At 20.1% G+C, this 22,408-nt stretch overlaps 5 protein-coding genes across 5 annotated transcripts; 1 reads left to right on the forward strand and 4 right to left on the reverse strand.

Annotated features, from left to right (window-relative positions):
* Positions 1 to 963: 963 nt before the first annotated feature.
* Positions 964 to 12,348, reverse strand: PBANKA_0823700 (conserved Plasmodium protein, unknown function; the record flags this gene model as incomplete). Its single annotated transcript, XM_034564410.1, has 3 exons — positions 964 to 11,952; positions 12,052 to 12,135; positions 12,247 to 12,348. The coding sequence occupies 3 exons, from the start codon at positions 12,346 to 12,348 to the stop codon at positions 964 to 966; spliced, it is 11,175 nt and encodes a 3,724-aa protein (XP_034421209.1).
* A 1,245-nt stretch (positions 12,349 to 13,593) lies between these two features.
* Positions 13,594 to 14,932, reverse strand: PBANKA_0823800 (3-oxoacyl-[acyl-carrier-protein] reductase, putative; the record flags this gene model as incomplete). Its single annotated transcript, XM_034564411.1, has 5 exons — positions 13,594 to 13,683; positions 13,798 to 13,848; positions 13,995 to 14,477; positions 14,580 to 14,768; positions 14,843 to 14,932. 5 exons carry the CDS (start codon positions 14,930 to 14,932, stop codon positions 13,594 to 13,596), a joined length of 903 nt encoding a protein of 300 aa, XP_034421210.1.
* Positions 14,933 to 16,023: 1,091 nt separating this feature from the next.
* PBANKA_0823900 (DNA-directed RNA polymerase II subunit RPB3, putative) lies at positions 16,024 to 17,031 on the reverse strand (the record flags this gene model as incomplete). The annotated part of the gene is made up of 1 exon (XM_034564412.1): positions 16,024 to 17,031. The coding sequence occupies one exon, from the start codon at positions 17,029 to 17,031 to the stop codon at positions 16,024 to 16,026; it is 1,008 nt and encodes a 335-aa protein (XP_034421211.1).
* Positions 17,032 to 17,786: 755 nt separating this feature from the next.
* PBANKA_0824000 (OTU domain-containing protein, putative) lies at positions 17,787 to 18,482 on the reverse strand (the record flags this gene model as incomplete). The annotated part of the gene is made up of 1 exon (XM_034564413.1): positions 17,787 to 18,482. One exon carries the CDS (start codon positions 18,480 to 18,482, stop codon positions 17,787 to 17,789), a length of 696 nt encoding a protein of 231 aa, XP_034421212.1.
* Positions 18,483 to 19,848: 1,366 nt separating this feature from the next.
* PBANKA_0824100 (nitric oxide synthase, putative) lies at positions 19,849 to 22,104 on the forward strand (the record flags this gene model as incomplete). The annotated part of the gene is made up of 1 exon (XM_034564414.1): positions 19,849 to 22,104. The coding sequence occupies one exon, from the start codon at positions 19,849 to 19,851 to the stop codon at positions 22,102 to 22,104; it is 2,256 nt and encodes a 751-aa protein (XP_034421213.1).
* Between the last annotated feature and the right edge of the window lie 304 nt (positions 22,105 to 22,408).

Below are 22,408 nucleotides of genomic sequence, written 5' to 3' on the forward strand. Positions count from 1 at the left end.
ATGTTATACATTTCTCTATTATATATAATATAAAATAATATAGTTACATATTATTATTTTTATTTCATTTCAAATATATTAAAATAGTAAAAATATTTAAGAGAGTTTTATTTTAAATTAAAGTATACATAAATATAAAAGCTAATTTTTTTTTTTTTGGGAATAATTTTTTTTTAATATATACATTAAATAAATATGTATATTTATCCCCTGTTCATTAATGATATATGATAAAAATAAATGAACTATGTTTTCTATTAACTAAAAATTAATTCAATAATAATTTATTATGATTTTGTTTGATTGTTTAAAATATGAATTAAACATATAAAATGGTATATTGTATATAAAGGTAAATATGGAATAAAATAGGTGGGCAAAATACAAACTTGAAACTTATTTGATTTTTCTTTTTTTTATTATTAACCATATTTATAAGAAAAAATTATTCGAAATAAAATTGGGTACTATATACAATCTCTTAATAACAAAATATTTTATAACAATATTTAAAACAACGGTTTATTTTTTTTAAGCATTTCATTCTATACATATGTGTGAATATATAGTTAGCATAATAATATGATAACTTTTCTACTAATTACAATTCCATTTTTGATGAATTCATATCAAACATGTTCTTGATTTACACACTTGTAAACAAACAGAACAAAATAATTTAATTATGATTTTTAATATGTAATGAATATTCTACTACTAAATTTTTAATCACATTTTTAAAAATTAAATGAAACAAGTGAAATTGAAAAAAAAAAAATAAGAATAAAAAATCACATAATATAACAAACAAAATAGCCAGTATGTATCCATCTCGTGACTATAGAAAATGAGAAATGGAAAGGCATGATGCGTGTATATTTATTATTATATAATGCTCAACATATAAATAAACATTAAAAAAATATATATAATAATTGTAACAAATATTAATAGTATATAACATTAGGAAATATTAAGCGGTATGGATAATGACGATACGGCATCAAATAATTCTTCAATAGTTGGATTAGTTGGAAATATAGTTAAGGCAGTTTTTAATTGTTTCAAACCATTTTTATCAAAATTAAAAATAATATTTAACAAATCTATATTGATATAATAATTTTTCTTTTCAAAATTTTTTGCAGAATAGGAATGTAAATGTAAATATTTTTTAATATGATAAAAAATATTAGGATTATAAGAAATATTAATTAAAAAATGTAAATAAATAAAATCGATATATTTATTTAATATTTTACTTCGTCGTATATTAGTTTGCTGATTTTCTTCTATTCCATTATTACAATTTAATATATTATCACAATTGGATATTTGAACTAATAAATAATAATAATCAGCATCATAATATGTATTGTCTTTTATATTATTTTTTATAACATCATTATAACTATTTATATCATATATACGATATTTATTCATTTCGTTTATTTTTTCCATAGTGAATTTTTCCATCCATATATTTCCTCCTTTCCATTTTTTCGAACCAATTCGAAAATTCAATAAATTATTTGATGTTTTTAAATACCTGTTTTTAATTGGCTTTGATATATTCAAATTATTTGAAAGGGATGCCATGTTAGAATCAGGAATGCAATTATTTAATGTTGATATTTTTCCATCTTGAAATTTTGAATTTTGTAAAGAACAAATTCCAATATCACCTAATTGACTATGTATAATATCAATATAGTCATTTTTTCTATTTATTATAGAAAAGGATGTAATATTTTTATTTCTTTTTTGATCATATATATTATTTAATAATTCTACTCCATTTTTTTTATCATAAAATTTATAAGAACACAATTTTAACAATCTGTTAAATATTTTTAATTTCAATTCGAATTCGAATATGTTTTTTGATTTTTTTTCAAATAATTTTCTAAAAAATATAATTTTTTTATTCATATAAATTAATACTCTATCTATGAATATAGACAATAATTTTTTATGCTTATCTTTCATAATATATTTGTAATAATATATATTTTTCTCAAATTGCTTTTTTTTTTTTTTTTTCATATCTTTTTGTTGTTTTTTTATTGTAAAATAATCTGTAAATTTCCAATTTTGGAGTTTTTTTTTACATTTTTTCCCTTCAATTAAAATTTGTAAAAAAATCATCAAATCGTAACAAATTTCTATATTTCGATTTTGATCAAAATAACAATTTCGATTATTCTGTTTTAATGGATATATATACATGTTATATATGTTGCATTTTTCATCTACTAAATAAAAATTTTCATAAAAATTTATATATTTCCTAAAACTTTCTGTAATACATTCCCTTTTATTTATATTTAAATTAAAGCCTACAATATTATAAAACAATTTATTTTTACATAAAATGTGTATATTATTTTTAAATTTTATTGTAGCTATATTTATCATGTTGTTTTGTGCAATTTTATAAAAAAATAAATAATTTTTGCACACAACATTTAGATAATCAATTATATTGTTAAATATGAATAAACTCATTTTATTTTTTTCTTTAAAATTAATAATATTATTTTTAATAAAACTATTGCAAATATTATGCTCTAAACATAATATAGTCCCATATATTGATTTTATAGCACGCAATAAAAATATATTTTTTAATTCATCATATTCATACATTTTTATATAATTTTTTGTAATTATTATTATTCTATTTTCAAAAGTTTTCATATTAACTATATCTTCAAAATTATCCGTAGTATTACAAAATTCTATTAGCCCATATTTAAATTTTTTTAAAAATTTTAAATCATTATAGTTAAAAAAATTATCAAATACATAATTATTTATATCTTCAAAATTATATTCTTGTTTGTTATTAATTCTGTCTTTTCCTAAAATACTATCTATTCTACTTTTAATAATATTAGTTCTATAACTTCCATAAATCTGATCATTATATGGTGAAAATGTAAAACCTGGTCTATTTTCATTCGAATTCGAATTATTATTTATATTTTGATCTATAATGTTATTATCATCATATCCTTGTTCCCTTCTATTATTTTCATTAGTATTATTAATAAACATATTTCTTCTAGCATTTTCAATACGTCGTTTTTTTTTAATAATTAAACTTCTTAAATATTCCATTTCAGTCATTTCATTGTTTCCACTATCCTCTAAATATCTGTTAATTATTTTATCATTTTTAATAAAATTTTTATACAAATCTGAAAAATTCAACTTTCTCGAATTTTCAGAATTATTTATATATTTATTTTCAAAAAAATTGTAACTATTAAAAATATTTTCTATATCCTTATTTTTATGATTAACCACATTTCTGTTATCTTCTGATATAATAATTTTTAAAAGAATAATTTTATTTTTTTGTGTATATATAATATATTTATTTAAAAATATGCCTATATTTTTCATGTTTCTATTTATATATATAATCGGATTTGTTGAAACATTCTTATAAAATAAATTAACAATATTTTCTCGTTTTATTTTTTTAAACATAAAAATATCTGTTTTCTTTGATGTATTTTCCAATAAATTTGTATCTATTTCTTTTTTTTTTAAATAATCATATGTATACACATTTTTTTTGTTATTTATATTTTCATTCATTTTTTCAATTTTCTTGTTTTTATTTTTTTTTGATAATTTAAGAATATATATATTTTTATTCAGGTATTTTATATTTATCCAAAAAGATACGCTAGTTCGAAAGTTAATCAAATAAGCATAGTTACCTATTAATTGCATTATGAAATATATTTCCTCACTTAATAAGTTAAATTTTTTATTAAAATTATTTTTTAAATTACAAAAAGCAATATTCTTAACTTTGTAACTTATGCTATTAATATATACAAAAAGACAATCATATGTTTCATAATTGTTTATATTATTTTTATTCATTTTTTTTTTTTCTAAATTTTTATATTTATAACAATTTTTTATTTTATGCCCATATTTTATAGCACACTCTTCTTTATACTGATTTAAGTTTTCCACAATTTTTTTAAATATATTTCTATAACGATAAAAATGTCTTTTTATTCCCCATTTTTTATTACCTGATTCATTCTTTTCTTTTTTCATATTTTTGTTAATTTTATTTGAATTTTGTAAAATTTTGTAAATTTTTTTTTTTTCAATAATTTTATTCATAATTTTTATATATCCCTTTTTTCTATTTTTCCAAAATTTTTTATTCTCATTGAAGTTAGATAATTCAGACAATTTTTCCTCCTCGAATTTTACATCAATTTTTTTGTGAAATATTTTATTTTTACAATTAATTATTTTATAGTATTCTACTATATTACTAAAGTTATATTTACTTCCTATTATGTGCAAAATAACAAAGTTTAAATTTTGAACCAATGTTCGTTTATTTTTTTCATCATATTCTTTTTTATTAGACACACAAAATTGGTTAACTTCCAAGTTTGTTAATTTATAATTATTTTTATTTCCATTTTTTATGTCTCTAAAATGCATATTCATTCTTTCGGCATTTCGAACAAAATTCATTTCTTTAATTATAAGCTTACATACCCTTTTATGATTTTCATTATTATATTCGTTGTTTATAGGATCGTAACTAATTTTATCCAATTCTACATTATTATTTGTATATTGTAAACGATTTTTTTTATTCATTTCTTTATATGGCTTATTAAAAATAGGAGGATTTTCAAGATAATTATCACAATTTAGATCTTTTAACATTTTTTGTCTTTTTACAAAAATATTTTTATTTGAATTTTTTACAGATCTATCTTCATTTAAACTTATGAACTTGTCAACATTATTTCTTTTTTTATGAGTTGGATAATTATTTTCCAAATATGTTAGATCATAATCTGTATTATTTATGTTTGGGTTTTCTTCTTTTAGAAAAAATAAGACATTTAACATTTTACAAATTTTATTTGCAGATTTATATATTTTTTCTTTTTTTTCAAATTCTTTTGAGATATTTGATTGTTCAACATCATATGGATAATATCCCTTTATAAATAAATTAAACTGAATTAATTCATTTTGAAAAAAACTAGCCAATTTATATTTTAAAATTATTATAATAAAAAATAAAAAGGAATAAATATGGTTTTTAAAATTTATATATTTATCTCGAAGAAGATATAATATATGTTTATTTTTTACAAAAATATTGTTATCCTTTAAAAATATATTATTATAAATATATAGTAAATTATTTTGTTTTTTATCATTTTTTTCTTTATTATTAATATATTTTTTTTTTTTTTTATCTTTTAAACTGTTAAATAAATTTAATATACTTTGGTCTTTTTTGTCGTCTTTTATTTTTTCATTTATCCAGTTTATGATATCTTCCCTTTCTTTATATATACAAATTTGAAAAGCTTCTTTTAATATATAATTTCTATCCAAATTTAAATGAAATATATTTTTTATGTTTTGATTTTTGTGTATGTGTATAATAGATTTTCCAAATTTTAATTGATTTCCCTTTTTTCCTAAATTACATCCAATATATTTATAATTGCACACAGTTTTTTTTTTACCTGACTTATTCATATTTTTTAAGCTTTGTGAAATTTTAATATCATTTTTTTCATGAGATTGTCTCGAATATATTATTCCATTTTTAAAATAATAACTAAACTCATTTGTTGTATTTCCTTCAACAAATTTATGGATTTTTAAATTGTCTAAATAAGATCTTTCAGGGAAGCATAAGATACTTTTTTTAATTAGCCCTATTTTTAATTCATTATTAATAGATATTATAATTAAAAAAATAAAATCATTTTTATTATTGTTTTTTATTAGTATTATATTATTAGGACTCATATAATTTTTTGCCTTCACTACTTTGTTGTTAATATATTTCTTAAAACTGTGTGTTTCCCAATTAGTTGTCTTTACTTTTGATAGCTCAGTAATTTCATTTTCACAATAATTTTCATCATATTTTTTCCCGTTTTGTTTAAGAATATTACAAAATAAATTCCCATCAATTGTAGTTAATCCTGCTAATTCGTTTTCATTACTATTATGTGTGTAATTTTTCTTTGTATATGTTCTATTATTTATACATATTTTTAAAGGAATAAGAAAAATGTTTTTATTTTTTATTATATTAGATCCAATATTTTTTAATTTAAAAAATTTATTATTAATATATTTTTTCTTTATATTTAATAAGCTGGCAATGTTATAATCGAGTTTCTTTGCTAACTTTGTAGTATAATCGTTTTTATGAAATTTGTGATTACCATTTGATTTATAGGATTTAATTATACTCGATAAAAAAATGTATAAATTGTTTTCACAAAATACTGGAACATATGCATTTTTTTTATAAGGGTAATAAAAATTATGATTTTTTTCATCATTATATTGAATTTTATTTTTATCGACTTTTTCAATGTTAATAAAATTTACACATCCATTACCTAATAAAAATTCGTCATATACTTTTGTTATTATTTTCTGAGTTTTACAAAATAAAAAATTATTCAAATATAATTTATTATATTTTTCTAACCCCATATCATTAAATATATCATAAACTTTCACTACACCTATATTTGTACCAATCAAAATAAAGCTATTTAATTTAATTATATTAGTAATTTTTATTTGATCATTTAAAGTGTCTATAATAAAATTATGTTCATTTTTTATGCATATAATAATTTCATTATATTTTTCTTTCTCCATTTTAATATTCATTTCTTTATTTTCCCGAAACATATAATAACTATTTGTTCCATTTATATTATCGTATTTATATTTTTTACCTAAATAATATACAAAGATTTCACATTGTCTTTTCTTTCCTAAACAAACTATTACATGATTATCGGTTTGAAACTCATCCATATCCAAGAAATTTATCTCGGGTTTGTCAGTTTTGCCATCATTTTGTTTGCCTATATTTTTGTCAGTTTTTTTTCTACTTTTTGAGCGTATCAGTAAATAGATCGAATAAATTGGTGAGCTTGAATTAACAGATTTTAAAAGAAAAAACTGATTATTTACAAAATCAATATAAAATAAATCAACAGTATTATTGGTATAAGATAAACATAGAAAATTGTCTTGATAATAATAATTAACTATACTTTTATTTTCAAATTCAATTTCAAAAAAATCAATAAAGCTTATAATTTGATCAGTATTTGCACACACCCTATACTTATTTATACGTATACTTATATGATTTAAAAAAATTATATATATAATATCTCCATTTGTATGTATACTTTTTGTAAACAATATTTTATAAGGCAAAAAATTTAACTTTTTTATTTCCTCATTTGTAAGTATATAAAACCTATTAGTATTTTCGTTTATTTTATTTATTTTATTTATTTTTTTACTATTATTATTTTTTTTTTCCTGGCTAGCCAATTTCTCACTAAACTTTTTGGACAATAAAATTGAATCCTCGAAATAATTGCATATATTATCACATAAAATGAAAGAAAAAATTGTTTTAAAATAATTAGATATACATAAAATGTTAAAATATTTATTAATATTGATAAAAAAAAAACTGCTATTGCAAAAATTTGAATTTTTATATGCAGTATTTAAACAAGATTGTAGACCACAATTTTTTTTTTTTTTATCTTTCCCTAATAATATACTATATCCAGCCATTATTTTGTATAAATTGTTATTTTTATCAACTATAAATAGTTTATATCCTAAATTTTTTTTCACTTTTTTAATTTCAAATATAGAGTTATTATCTTTATTTTTTAAATATTCGTTTGGTTCATTTTTTATGTTTTGAATTTTTTGTAATTCAGTAAAAGTATCATGTTGAAATATATTCGAATTATTGTTAATTATTTTTGATTTGTATTTATAATCCTTAATTGATTTTATTTTATTATATGCATAAAATAAATTTAAAAAGCTTTTAAACATATATAATTGTTTATTCTTATTAAATAAAACAAAGGATTTTACTACAATTACAAGATCAGACTTTTCTTGTTTCAAAATCAACAAAATACTTTCTTTTATTTCCTGTTTATTTTTATAAGGTCTATCTATATCGAAATTGTCACAATTATCCAACTTATTTATATTTTTTTTATCAAATTGTTTTTCTTTAGTCTTTTTATATATCACATTGTTTCTACTTGTCAAACAAAATACACTTTTTGCTTGTAAAAAAATATTTTTAAAAAATATTTTTTCATTTTGATAAAAGCCATATTCTTCGAAATTATTTCTATATATTAAAATTCGATTATTCTTGTAATTATAAACTATAAAAATTAAATGTATTGTTTTTTTTTCATAGTCAATTACTAAGTATCGTATATTAAATAAAGTGTGTGCAAAAATTTTATTATCCATTTTTATTGTATCCAATTGAACAATTGTTATGTCTGGTAATGTAAATAATTGGGATAAATTTTGTTTTTTCAAACATTTTTCTTTTCTATCTTTTACATTGGTATTTCTAAAATGACTACTATGTTCTGAGCTTGTATCGGCATATTTTTCGCTCAATATTTTTTCATTTTCGCTCAGTACTTTTTCGTTTTCGCTACCATATTGTCCGTTAGTTTCATATAGTTTTGTAAAATTGTTTTTACTAATTTCGAGAGATATATAAAATTTATTATAATTTGGTATATATTTTTCATTTTTTTTTTTTTTTTTTTCAAAAAATTCAACCGATTTATTTTGCAAAGGTATTTTTTTTCTGCTTTTCAATATTCGGGTTTTATAAAAAAAATTAGTGTAATCTATATCCTTATTAATGTTATTAACATTTTTTTTATCTTTTCCACTTTCTTCTATATCTAATATAAAAGAAATATACATCATAGAAGAATAGTACATCGAAAAATTTCTTTTAAACATTTTTTCAAAAAAATTAAATTTATAATTATATTCAAATGTAGACAAATAAAAACTGTCTAAATATGATATATTATTCAAATTTTTTAAATATTTAAAAGATTTAAAAAAATTATTTCGAAATTTAAACTGAGTGTTATTTAGAGATTCTTTATCATAATGCATCAATTTTTTTTTTTTTAAAATATAAAACAATTCATAACAACTTTTAATAACTTCATCAGTATTGTTATTTGTCATATTGATAAAATGATTCAAATTATTTGCTTCAGAATAAAAATCAGAAAATAATATATTTGTTTTAACTTCTTTATAATAATTTGTTTTCTTTATAATTTTAAAAAACTCAAATTTATAAATATATTGTATATCATTATAATTGTAAATGTAATAATTTGTTAATGTTATGTTTGCACCATATGTATCAGAAAATGAAAATAAAAATATCCCTTTTTTTGTAAACAAACACAAAATATTGTTCATTATTTTTTCAATCTTAACAACATTTAGAGGAACTTTTAACTTGGCTTTTGGTATTATCTGATATTCTAATATATCATTACTATTATCCTCAAAATTTAATCTTTTATTTTTTCCCATGTTATTTTGAACTTTTAAAAACATAATATTTCCTTCATTATTTTCGTTGTGAGCTATCACTATGATTTTACTAACATCGTTATTTAATTGGATATTATTTTTATTTATTTTTTTTTTTTTTTCCCATTTCTCAGAAGATTTTGAATAGAACTTTTTACAAATTTTACAATAATTAAATTTCATTACATCTAACAACTTAAGAGATATAAAATGAAGATGTATTGTATTTATTATAATAATTTTTAACTGTTCATAGTATAAAGACATTTCTTTTTTTGAATTTGTGTGACATTGTTTGATATTTTCTCCAAAGGTTTGTCCAAAACAAATAGAATATTTTATTTCGCTAGTTTTACCATCTAAATGTGCATCTATCGAATTAAATTTCAGAAACTTTGTTAGTAATGATAGTCTATTGTGTACTAAGAATATTTCATTATTATGTGTATTTGTTTCATTTTTCGAATCGTTGCAATAATTTATTTTTATATTATTATTAGCTTGTTCACTAGTTATATTATGTATATGTTCATGTCTATTTTCATTTCTTCTGATTTTTGATAAATATGTATTCTCGCTTTTATGAATATTTTCATATTTATCATAATTTGCACCATCGGAAGTAAATAAAAAGTTTAAAATGTGAAAAAAAAAAACATTTAAAAAGTATAAATGAATTAATATCTCATATAATATTTTGGGGTTTTGGGTTTTTCTTCTTAAAATAAGAAATGAACATATCGTTTCTGTATTAAATGTTTTGTTACCAGAATAAAATAATATAATGAAATAAAATAATAATAACTTTATTCTTATCATAATATTGAATAAAAAAAATATATTTATTTCTTGCTGTTCATAATAAAAAGAAGCATTTTTAAAAGTAATATATTTATGCATATTATTTTTACTATCATTATGTATGTTATATTTTTTCATAAGGTAAATAAATTTGTTAAAAAAATATTGACAAACTAAACATGTGTTAAAATCGTGAATATACTTATAACTATTAATAACATTATGAATATTTATAAAATCAATTATTTTTATTTTTTTAATTTGTTTACTCCATATATTTAAATAATTTACATCTTTATAATATTCTTTTTTATATTTTTTTACAATAGATATGTCTTTCTTTTTGAAAAAAGAATTGTTACTATTTTTACTAAAAAAAAGCCGTTTTTTTAGACTTAAAATTTCATTATTTATTTTCATCGAATAAAATATAACATTTTTGATAAATCCATAATAAGTACAATTAGTTTTTAAAAAATGTACTAAAAAAATTATTTTAAAATTTGTACAATAAATATATTCATCATGATAATATTCTAATTCTTCGTTAATTTTATATGATAATTTTTTGTTAGTTTTTTCAAAAATATTGCACATTTTAAATTTGCTATAATTCCAATTTCCTTTTTTTATAATATTTTTAACACTATTTTTAATGTTTATCCTTCGAATAGGAATTAAATTCCATTTTATTTCTTTTTGAATAATTTGTTTAGTTGGTATATACAATATATTGTTAGAAAATCTACATATATGCTTATTCTTTATAATTTTATTAATTTTCTTTGTAAACATACAGTTATGATTGCCATTTTCAGCTTCACTTTCATAAGTATAATGATAAAAATTAATGATATTTTCATTATTTTTATCATATTTATTTTTCGAATTATTTTGGATTTTTCTACATATATATGTGTTATTATAATTAGCATATCTTTCATACATTCTATAATCAATTGAAGTATTTTTTTTTTTTTTAATTTTATTCCACCATTTTAAATAATTAAAATCATTATGCTTCCATTCTATATATGTGATAAAGGCTATATTTTTTAAGAACTTAAAAAAAGCAAATCCATTTTCTTCATTTTTAATTATTTTATAAAATATACTTTCATTGTCTATACTATTAATTATATTTCTATATTCATATGTGCTATGTTTATTATTAATATTTGGATCTAAAAAAATATTTTTATTTTTTTTTATTTTATAAATATGTGAACTATTATCTTCTTTCACTATAGTATGTAAACACTTCTTATTGTCTTTTTGTTTAAAATATTTATTTTTTCTTTTAATAAATTCATATATGTTTTTTTTTTGAATATGATTGAAACATATTTTACGATTTTCACTGAAATATTTTAATTCAGATTTATTTTTATAATTTTCACTTTCATTTATTTTTATTTTTTTCACATATAAAAAATTTTCAATAGAAATTAAAAACGAGTTGGCCGATTTACAAATGTTAATATATTTATGATATTCATCTTGGATTTTGTCAATTTGTTCATTTTTTTTTAATTTAATTATTTTTGAATATAGTTTTAATTTTTTTGAATATAAATTTCCAATAAAACAGCATTCAACAAAGGTTTGATCAAATTTTAAAATTCGAAAATTTAATTTATCATCAACAATAATAAATTTATCATGATCTTTCCCTTCAAGCAGCTGTTAAAAAGAGTATAATAAAATGCACACATTTTTATGTTTGTATATATGAATAGCTATAAAAGGTAATAATATTTATATTGTTTATTTAAAATTTACTTGTAAAAATATTATTTTCAAAAATGTATTTTGCACATATATTGTTTCCTTAAAATCGCATGACAATAATTCTAGGTAACTATCCTGTTAAGGGAAATTAAAAAAAAAGAAAAAATGTAAAATATAGTAGAATAAAACAAAACAAATATATATATATATATATATATATATACTCATATACGAGTGTCTACCTACCTTTGCTGTGAGGATAAAATATTTTTTTTGATATTTTATGAATTTCCCTTTTATTATGAAATTGACTTCATTAGTACTTTGTGCAGTTTGAATTGTTATCATTTTAAAAAAAAAATAAAATACATATTCATATAATATATGTGAAAAATGGAAATACTAAAAAAAAACAAAATATAATATAAAAATTAGTAAAAAAATTATATTCAATCTTTAATTATTCCTCAAATGTGTTTATATAGAATATTAAAATAATAATGCAACTCAAAAACACAAATATGCCCACATAAGTATTCTTGTGTTTTTTTTTAATAATGATAAAATAGTCAATTACAATTCAAAATTGTTACAATGTTTCATAAATAAAAAACAAAAAGTAAATGAATGGGCTGATATCTATAATATATATAAATCAATGTAGAATTTTAAGTACGTTTTTTTTTCCTTTATTTTATTTTTTGATTTTTTTTAAAAAACAAAACGATACTATATTATGTGTTTAAATATATATAATGCATTAGAACGACGTATAATATTCTACAATTTAGCAAAAGTAGTATTAAATATGTTTTTTGGAAAAATTATATATTCTTATAAGTATTCTTCTCATATTTCCCGTATATTAAATAATTCAATTTGGAAAGGTATTAACACAGCGGTATGTTATCATATACCTACTCATATATTTAATAAATAAATAAATAAATAAATAAATGAATAAATAAATGCATAAATAAATAAGTGTATATAAGAATACTTATAACTATAAAATATTATATACATATATTTTTGTTGAGTAAAATATAAAAGGTATAATAAATTTTATAATAATCTGTTTGTTGGAAAATTATTAAATCCGTGTAAAAAAAAAAAAAATATGAATAGAAAATTCTTAACCACAATAAAAATAAAATAAACCCCAAATAGTAATTATGTTAAATAAAATACCTAAATTTTAAGGAATCAACTTTTTGATAAAAACATATTTTTAAAAATATTATATTCATAATCCTATATATTAAATTTATATGTACGTATTTATATACATATGACATACAAATTTTATTCTTATAAAATAGACTAAAATAAAGATAAAAAATTGTTCTATAAAATATCGTAATTGTCTCAAAACCTTTATACTTAATGAATTAATCTCATTTTATTAAAAATCAGTTATGATATTTATTTTTTTTGGTTGTTTATTTGTTAAATTTTATTTATAATATTTAAAAGATAAAAAAAAGTACAGGATTTAAAAAACACGCATGTATATTATCCATATATAAGCATGTGTGTATATGCAATTATATATGACACACAATTACATATTAAAAATAAATATAAAAAAAATTAACTTGATAATCCACCATCAATTATAAATACTTTTCCATTTATATATCCTGCAATTTCTGAAGATAAATATCCTACCATATTTGCAATCTGTAAAAAAAAGGCAACGAAGGGTTTAATAATCCATGGGTATATTTTTATCGGTTATCACAAAAAACTTAAAATAAATATAACCTGATTTTCATATTAACTTTTGTTACTCACCTCTTCTGGTGTTCCCATTCTTCCAGCAGGAATATTCGAAATAATATTTTGCTGAAAATAAATTGTGGGTAGTATGCATGTATATTGAGCGAACCAAATAAATGAATGACAAATGCACATTTATAAAAAATTGTAAATAATAAGTCTTTTTATTAAGCATTAATTTGTGTGTGTGTGTGTATTTTTTAAAATATTACTTTTATATCATCACTTATTTTATCAGTCATGTCACTTGAAATAAAACCAGGGGCTATTGCATTAACAGTTATATTTCTCGATGCTAATTCTTTGGCTAAACTTTTTGTAAATCCAATTACCCCTGCTTTGGACGCAGAATAATTTATTTGTCCAAAATTTCCTGTAATTCCCACTATACTAGACATATTAATAATTCTTCCATATTTATTACTAATCATTCTTTTAGTTATAGGGTGTGTTACATAAAATAATGAATTTAAATTTGTTTTTATTACGTCTTCCCATTCTTCATTTTTCATACGCAAAAACACATTATCTCTCGTTATCCCTGCATTATTAACTAGTATATCTATATTTTTATGATCTGTTAATAATTTATTAATTAATTCGGTTATTTCTTCTTTATTTGAAACATCAGCAGCATATCCAGTTGCTTTATAGCCAAGGGAATTTATTTCATCGGAAACACTGTTACATGATTTCTGCAAAAAAAAAAAAAACTAGCTATTATAATATTTCTTAAAAAAAAATAGCTATTAATACTTTGGCTATTTTGGAATATTTGACATAATAAATTAACGTACCTGTGTCTTACTTATACATAGAACATGTGAAACAGATTTAGCTAATGTTTTCGCAATGGATCGTCCTATACCCCTTCCTGCTCCTGTTACTAAAGCTACTTTATTTTCCCCACAGTAATAATTGTTTTCTTTATTATGTCCCGATATATTTAAATCACGGTTTGCTCGTAGGTACTTATTTGGATTAACCTAAAATAAAGGAATGGTAAAATAATGTGTAACAATACAATGATAGTGAAATACAAAAGGTTTCAATTAAATACCTTATTCAGATTATGCATATTCGGTACCCTATAGCATTCCAATGCTCTCATAAAAAAAAAAAATAATAATAATTTATACAACACATTCATTTTATCCATATATAAATATTATTTTAAAATTAATGAGATTTGTTACACCCTATTTTAAAATAATTTTTGGCAACTACATATAACTACACTTTATCCTAAGAATAATTCTTTCTATATATTGTGACTCTTTTTGATTTCTATTGCAATTTATTACATATGGGTTTATGTTTAAATAATTATTTTTTAAAATGAAAAATGCTACACAATTTATTTGTTTATTTTTACACAGCATAATGTTATTTTGTTTGTAGTTTATTATTTAATATATTTTTATGCAACATGATAGTAAAAAAAAACATTTTTATTTTTGAGAGCGTATAAATGTTTATAAAGTAAAATACAACCACATATTTTTAATAAATAAAAAATCATATATTATGTATTCAGATATGGCAAAATTAGGTATATTTTAAAAGCTTCACACGATAAATGGAAAAAAATGTGTATTCTTGTGTCCCTTATAATTGACACACACAATTATTCTATCTCCATTCTACATATAATTTATTATATAAAACCTTTTATAAAATTAACATATTTTATTAATACACAAATATATGTTTTCGTCTTTTTAAAGTTGCATTTTTACCATATTTAAATTGGTTAACTGAAAATATATATATGAAAGAAAATGTATGCGAATATATAAGTCGCATAATTTTTCTGTATTTTCTCAAATTTATATATTATGCTTATATATTTATAATTGTTTTGTTAAAACAACGAGTTCATGTTTTGCTAAAACATTGAGTTACTGTGTTGTTTGCTTTTTCGATAGTTACCCGATGTGGGGCGTTAATAATAAATAAAAACGTTCAATATAATGAATAAAATAACATATAACAAGAATAAAGCATAAAGAATCCTATTACTCATGTATATATGGATGCTATGGAAATTCCAAATTATTGCATTCAAAATTTAAAAAAATAACCAAAGATATGCAAAATCACTGCACATAAAAAATTATAATGTTATAAGAGGAATTAATTTATCGGATGCAATTGAAATATATGAGAAAGAAAATAAATTATATGGATATAATTTTGGTTAATATTATTGCTTTATGATGGTTTATTGTTTTATATGAATTATTCTAGATCCAATTGAATTCCATATAAGGATACACCTTGCTCTTTTAGTTGTTTTGCAACTTCTTCAATGGAATAAAATGAAGCTTTAATTTGTGGCTCTAAGTCTTTTAACTTACTTTCTAAAATTTCTATAGCCATTTCAACAATCTGCTCAGGAGGCATTGAACCAACAGATTCAATTTTAAAATGAAATTTAGTTTCATCATAAATAATTTTAACAATATCTTTATTATATCCTAATTCATTTAATGCATCTCTACAACTTTCTGCCATAACAACTGACATATTTTCACTTAATCGTAATTCGACATTTCTATCATCATCCATTTCTTTTAATATATAAAAATCAGGATTTAAATTATTAGCTATTAATAATTTGTGTTCTTTTGACATTTTATCCACTTCATGATTATTAATTACTATTTTGTGATCAATTATATATGATACATTAGCGGGTATCCATTTTGCGTGCATTTTTCCAATTCCTTTTGTGGCTGTTAATTTCATATGTATGGTTTGGTTTTTAGATAATGTGACAATAGGTATAGCATTTTCCATTTTTTCAATATTATTATTTTTATTATCATTGGGTATAGGCATAGGAATATTGGGTTCATGATCTAGTGCTTCTATATCATAATGTGATACATTTATTTTATTAGCGTTATTACATTTTACCTCAATGATATATTGGACAGTACATCTAGAGCACGTTTCTTTACATTTACATCGTTCTCTAAATTCATAACTTTTTATATTTCTACTATCTATAGGTATTAAACCTATTCTATGGGCTATGAATTCATCATGAAATGGACTTGTATTTTCATAAACATTAACTATATCAATTGCTAATGTTGGCACTTCTGATAACATAATTCTTCTGAGAGCATTTGCTAATGCTGCGTTACTATTATATAATGTAAATTCCATTTCATTTTTCGATATACTTTTTATTTCGATTTTGTTTTTTTTTGAATTATCTTCATTCATCATCATCATCATTTTGGGGATGTCAAGAACTGTTATCAAAGTTCAATAATTTTGCTAAGAGTAGAATTTTGTTTTATGTTTTATTCCGATAGCCTTTTAAGTTATGTACTACTTTAGCTAGTTATATTTTTTTTTTATCATGTCCTATGCTTTTTTCAGAATGATCCTGCCGTTGATGCGTTAATATTTCCAATATCACCAAATTATTTAAAAAAAAAAAACTAAGAAATCATTATATTTATTTATGTTTACAATTAATTTATTTTTAAAACAAATTTACTAACAGTAATATATTTTTTTTTTTTTTAGTGATAATTTTTCCACCATTAACTTCAATAATACAAAGGACTTTATTCCTATTCAGGCATAACCTTATATAGGCATATATAAAATATGTATTTATATGATAAAAAAAAATTTCAAAAATGCATAATTACTTTTTTTTATTAAGAGTGGCGTATATAAAAATTTTAATTAGTAAAAAACTAATCTCTCAATTATGTTTTTGATTAGGAAACAAATATTATATATGATGATTATTTTACACGTATAGAGTTGTAGATTAAGATGATTTACATAATATGAGTTAACTGAAACATAGGTTAAAAATGCAATATATGTTCAGAAAAATAATATTTATTAACAATGAGAAATATACATACATATGTAAATGGATAATAATACAAAACTATTACAGATAAATAAGTTTTTCCCATTTATGAAATATATCGAAAATATTTATAATTTATTTTTTTTATTAAATTTTTTCACATTTTTATTAATTTGAGCGAGTCATAATGAATAGGACTCGAATAAGCCAAAAAAACACATTTCTTTGGTTGATAATTATTTTTACATTTCGGTTCATATTTTAAAAGCCATTTATCAGGATTTGATGTTATTATATATACAACACAATCAAAAGTATCAGCTATGGCTTTAATACATAATTCATCACCCCAATACCCATCATTTAACATATTTTTTATATATTTAGTAAATTTTCCTTCTTCAAAATATATAGAATATTCGTTTTTATATTTTAACATATAATCAACACATGCTTGACGGATATACATATGATATATTTGCTTTCCAAATAAATTATATGAAATAGATCGAAATAAACAATTTCCATCTCCTATTATTTTAACCAATTCACAACCTATGGCTAATAAATGAACTTGTAATATATTCCTTTTATATTTATAATTCTCTTTATTTAATTTATTTTTTAATAAAAATGATATATATCTATCTAGAGTGCTATATTTTTTTATTATATTTCTTTGTTTTGATTCTTGTATAGAGTTTAATATATATTCAAAATTATTTATATTTAAATTATTATTTATTTTTTGTTCTATTTTATCATCATTTTCATTCCGTTTTGCAATTTTCAATTTCGTTGTCATATACTTGTATTTTATTTTTTTCCATTTTATTATCAAGAAGTTTATCATATTTATATATCCTACTGTTTACACACATAAACATATAATTATGTTCAGGTTATAAAAAAATAGTGGCTATATAAAAACTTATTTATATTTTGTGTGCATATATATTTATTCATCCCAAGTTTCCTATACAATTTCACAACTCTATATAAATTTCCCATTTATTTGATAATTTTTTATTTATAATATTTGCATTCCACATTTTATGAACAAAAATTTAAATTATGAAATATCACATTGTCTACAAAATTAAATAAAAATATATGTTTATATGTTTCAACAAACAAAATATGGCGACACATATATCCTAGAAAATGAGGATTTATTAATGGCAAATAAATATATACGTACATTATTAATGTATTTGTAGTAATTTTCAAATAGATTATTTTATCATGTGCCCAGAGTGTGCAAAAACAAAAACCTTTTTTACATGTACTTAGTATTGATTATATGAAAACATATTCTCATTATTTTAATTTTTTTTATGATTTTAAACATAAAGACAATTTCAAAGTACCTCGTCTAAACTAATTAACAATGCTTGTATATAAATGCATGAGTTTATATGCAACTTCATTCTTTTATTTCGTTAAATTAGCAACAAATATTATTCACATATGTAGTTTACAACTCCCTTCCTCTTTGTTTTATTTTATAATTTAAAAATATTAAAAATCAAAAGTTTTAGTCATATTCATTTCCTTTTTTTAATTTTTTACAATATCCTAAATTTTATATGGTACATGTATTCTAAACAGATAAAGAAGAATAATTTATTTACCAATTCATATTAAATTTTTCAATGTATTATTTAAGAGTGAAACTCAAAATTTAACCTAACAACTATGAACTCCCTTTATAAAAAAAAAAAAAAATTATTAGAAAATATAGCTAGCCAATATTAATCGTCTGCTGTTAATATGACTGATATATGAAAATATATGTTGCCTTATATATTTTTTTGAATTTATCCAAATGGTAAACCAATAGTTATATTTAAAATACGTCTGTTATATTATAATATCGATATAATCTATATATTGTACTGATAATTTCAATATTATTATTATTTTATTATTATTATTATATTATTTTATTTTGTTACTATTATTTTTTTTATTTTTTTATTAATGTCTCCAAATTTTTAATTAAATAATTTTCTATAGAAGTATTTTTATTTATTTTGGCACACTTCAAATTAGTGCATTCGGAATACGTCGTTTTTTTCCAATCGATATATAATATATTTGTCCTTATTTATATATGGTGATTTATATTTGATGAGTTTGAATAGAAAAGAAATAAAATTTAAATGATAAAAATATATAATATAACAAAAAAATAATGAAAGTAAACGGGCAAAAAAATGAATAGTGATTGGAAAACGATTTTATCATACTCTATATTTTTTACAGGTAACATATACTTTATTTGGAAAATTAAAAATGCGTATTCTTTTAAAAGTATAATAGCATGTATAAGAAAATGTTTAAATTCTAGTAAAAAAAAAAAATTTGCAAATAATGCAATTGCCCAAAATGTAAAAATATATTTTGGTAGCCAAAGTGGAACAGGGGAACAGTTTGCAAAAGAGTTATGTCACAATTTACAGGAAATATTTGACATAAAAGCGGATATTGTTGATTTAGAATATTTTAATAAAGAAGAAATAAAAACACTTGGCATTCGTATATTCATTGTTTCAACATATGGAAATGGTGACCCACCAGATAATGCTATCGAATTTTTTAAATGGTTAAAAGAACTAGATATAAATAACACATATTTTAGGAATACAAAATATTCTATAATGGGTTTAGGAAGTAAACAATATAGTCATTTTAACAAAATAGCAAAAAAACTTACAGCTTATCTTAAAAATTTTAAAGCAGAACAAATTAGTGAAACTATATATGGTGACGATGATGATAATATTTATCATGATTTTGAAATATGGAAAAATAATTTTTTTAAAGAATTATCGAAAATTTTAAATATGAGCCATATCCCAATTAATTTTATCAAAGAAGAAGTTATTAAATTGGTGGATTGGAAAAATATTCCTGACATCAAATTCGATTTAAAATTTGAAAATATCGAAGATGATAAGAAAAGCGAAACGAAATGCCATGCTAGTAATTTATTAAAAGATAATACTAATCATCAAGAAGCTCAATTTAATAAGCATGTATCCACAAGTCTTACTGGAAAATTTTATTTTAACCACAATACTGGCACTGTAATATCTAACACAAATTTGTTAAAAAATGTAGATGATTCCACTAATTCTGATAAAGTTAATCATATAATTATATCAGCAAAAAATATTAAATACAAGTCTGCTGATACTTTAGTTGTTTTAACAAAAAATTCAAAACAAATCACAGATTGGTGGTTAAAACGATTAAATATAAATGAAATTGACAAAAATAAAAAATTTATTTTTGTGGAACGAAATGATCAAAATTCACAAAAAAACTCACAAAAATATGATAATACACCATATTTAAATGGTACTAATAATGAAAAAAATGATATATTAATAAATAAAAATAATGATAATAATAATAATAATAATAATAACAATTCCATGCATATTCCGTTTCCAACACCATGCACAATTGAAGAAGCCTTACAATGTTATTGCGATTTATCAACTATACCTCGAGTAAATGTTTTAAAGAATTTTAAATGTTTTATTAAAGACATAGAAGAACTTAAAATGTTTAATTACATTTTATCAAATAATAAAAGGAATACATTTTTTAATATATGCAAAGAATTTGAAATGACATTTATTGAATTTGTAGATATATTCATGCAAAGTGCCATATTTGAATTGACGCCATTTTTACAATTAATTCCAAAAATTTCCCCCAAAAGCTATACAATATCTTCTTCTCCAAAAGATGATCCAGACATGATTACATTGACTGTAAAAAAAAAACAATATCCTATTCATTCGCTTAGGAAAGCATTAAAAAGTTTTAAAAATAATAATATGTTACCAAATATTACTGAAAAAAAATTACGAAATTTATGTGAAAGAAGATGGTATAAAGGTTCATCTTCTTATTATTTAACAGAAGAATTATATCCAAATGATATAGTAAAATTTAATGTTAAAACATCAATATTTACACTTCCCGAAAATTTAGGAGACGCCAGCATTATAATGATTGCTACAGGGACGGGAATAGCTCCTTTTAAAGCTTTTCTTACAGAATTTAAACTTTTTGACCAAAAACGTGAAAAAAATGAAATATTAAATAAAAAATCCCAAAGAATATTATTCTATGGCTGCAGAAAAAAAGGAATAGATTTTCTATATGAAAAAGAAATTATGGACTCTTTGGAAAACAAATATATTGATGAAATTTATTTAGCATTTTCAAGGGACCAAAGCAATAAAATTTATGTACAAGATTTAATTCGTGAACAAAAGGAACTTGTGTGTAACTTGATACAAAAAGGCGCATACGTATACATATGTGGAAATACCGAAATGGGTAAGGATGTGAAACAAACAATTGTTAATTTATATGAAAATAATAAGCAAAATGATAAAAAGATTATAAAAAAATTAAAGAAATCAGGACGATTTTTCGAGGAAATTTGGTAACACCAAATTAGTTTGCAAGTTATAGTTAAAATAGCTTTAATTAAATTTTTTTTATTTTCGCTTTTTTTATGACATGTTCATAATTTGATTGTCATTATGGCTATTTTTCCCATTAATATTATTTTTTTGTTTTATATTATTAATTTATTATTAACTTTTTTTTTCTACATTGGCTAGTTAAAGAAAGCAATAATTTGTTTTATTACATTTTTATTTTGACTATTTTATTTATTTATAAACCCTTTTAATTTGTATTTAAATTTTGTTATGAAAATGTGTATCTTAGTGAGTAAATAAAAAAAAT

This window comes from Plasmodium berghei (genome assembly GCF_900002375.2).
Source record: "Plasmodium berghei ANKA genome assembly, chromosome: 8".
In the NCBI taxonomy this organism is placed as follows: domain Eukaryota; phylum Apicomplexa; class Aconoidasida; order Haemosporida; family Plasmodiidae; genus Plasmodium; species Plasmodium berghei.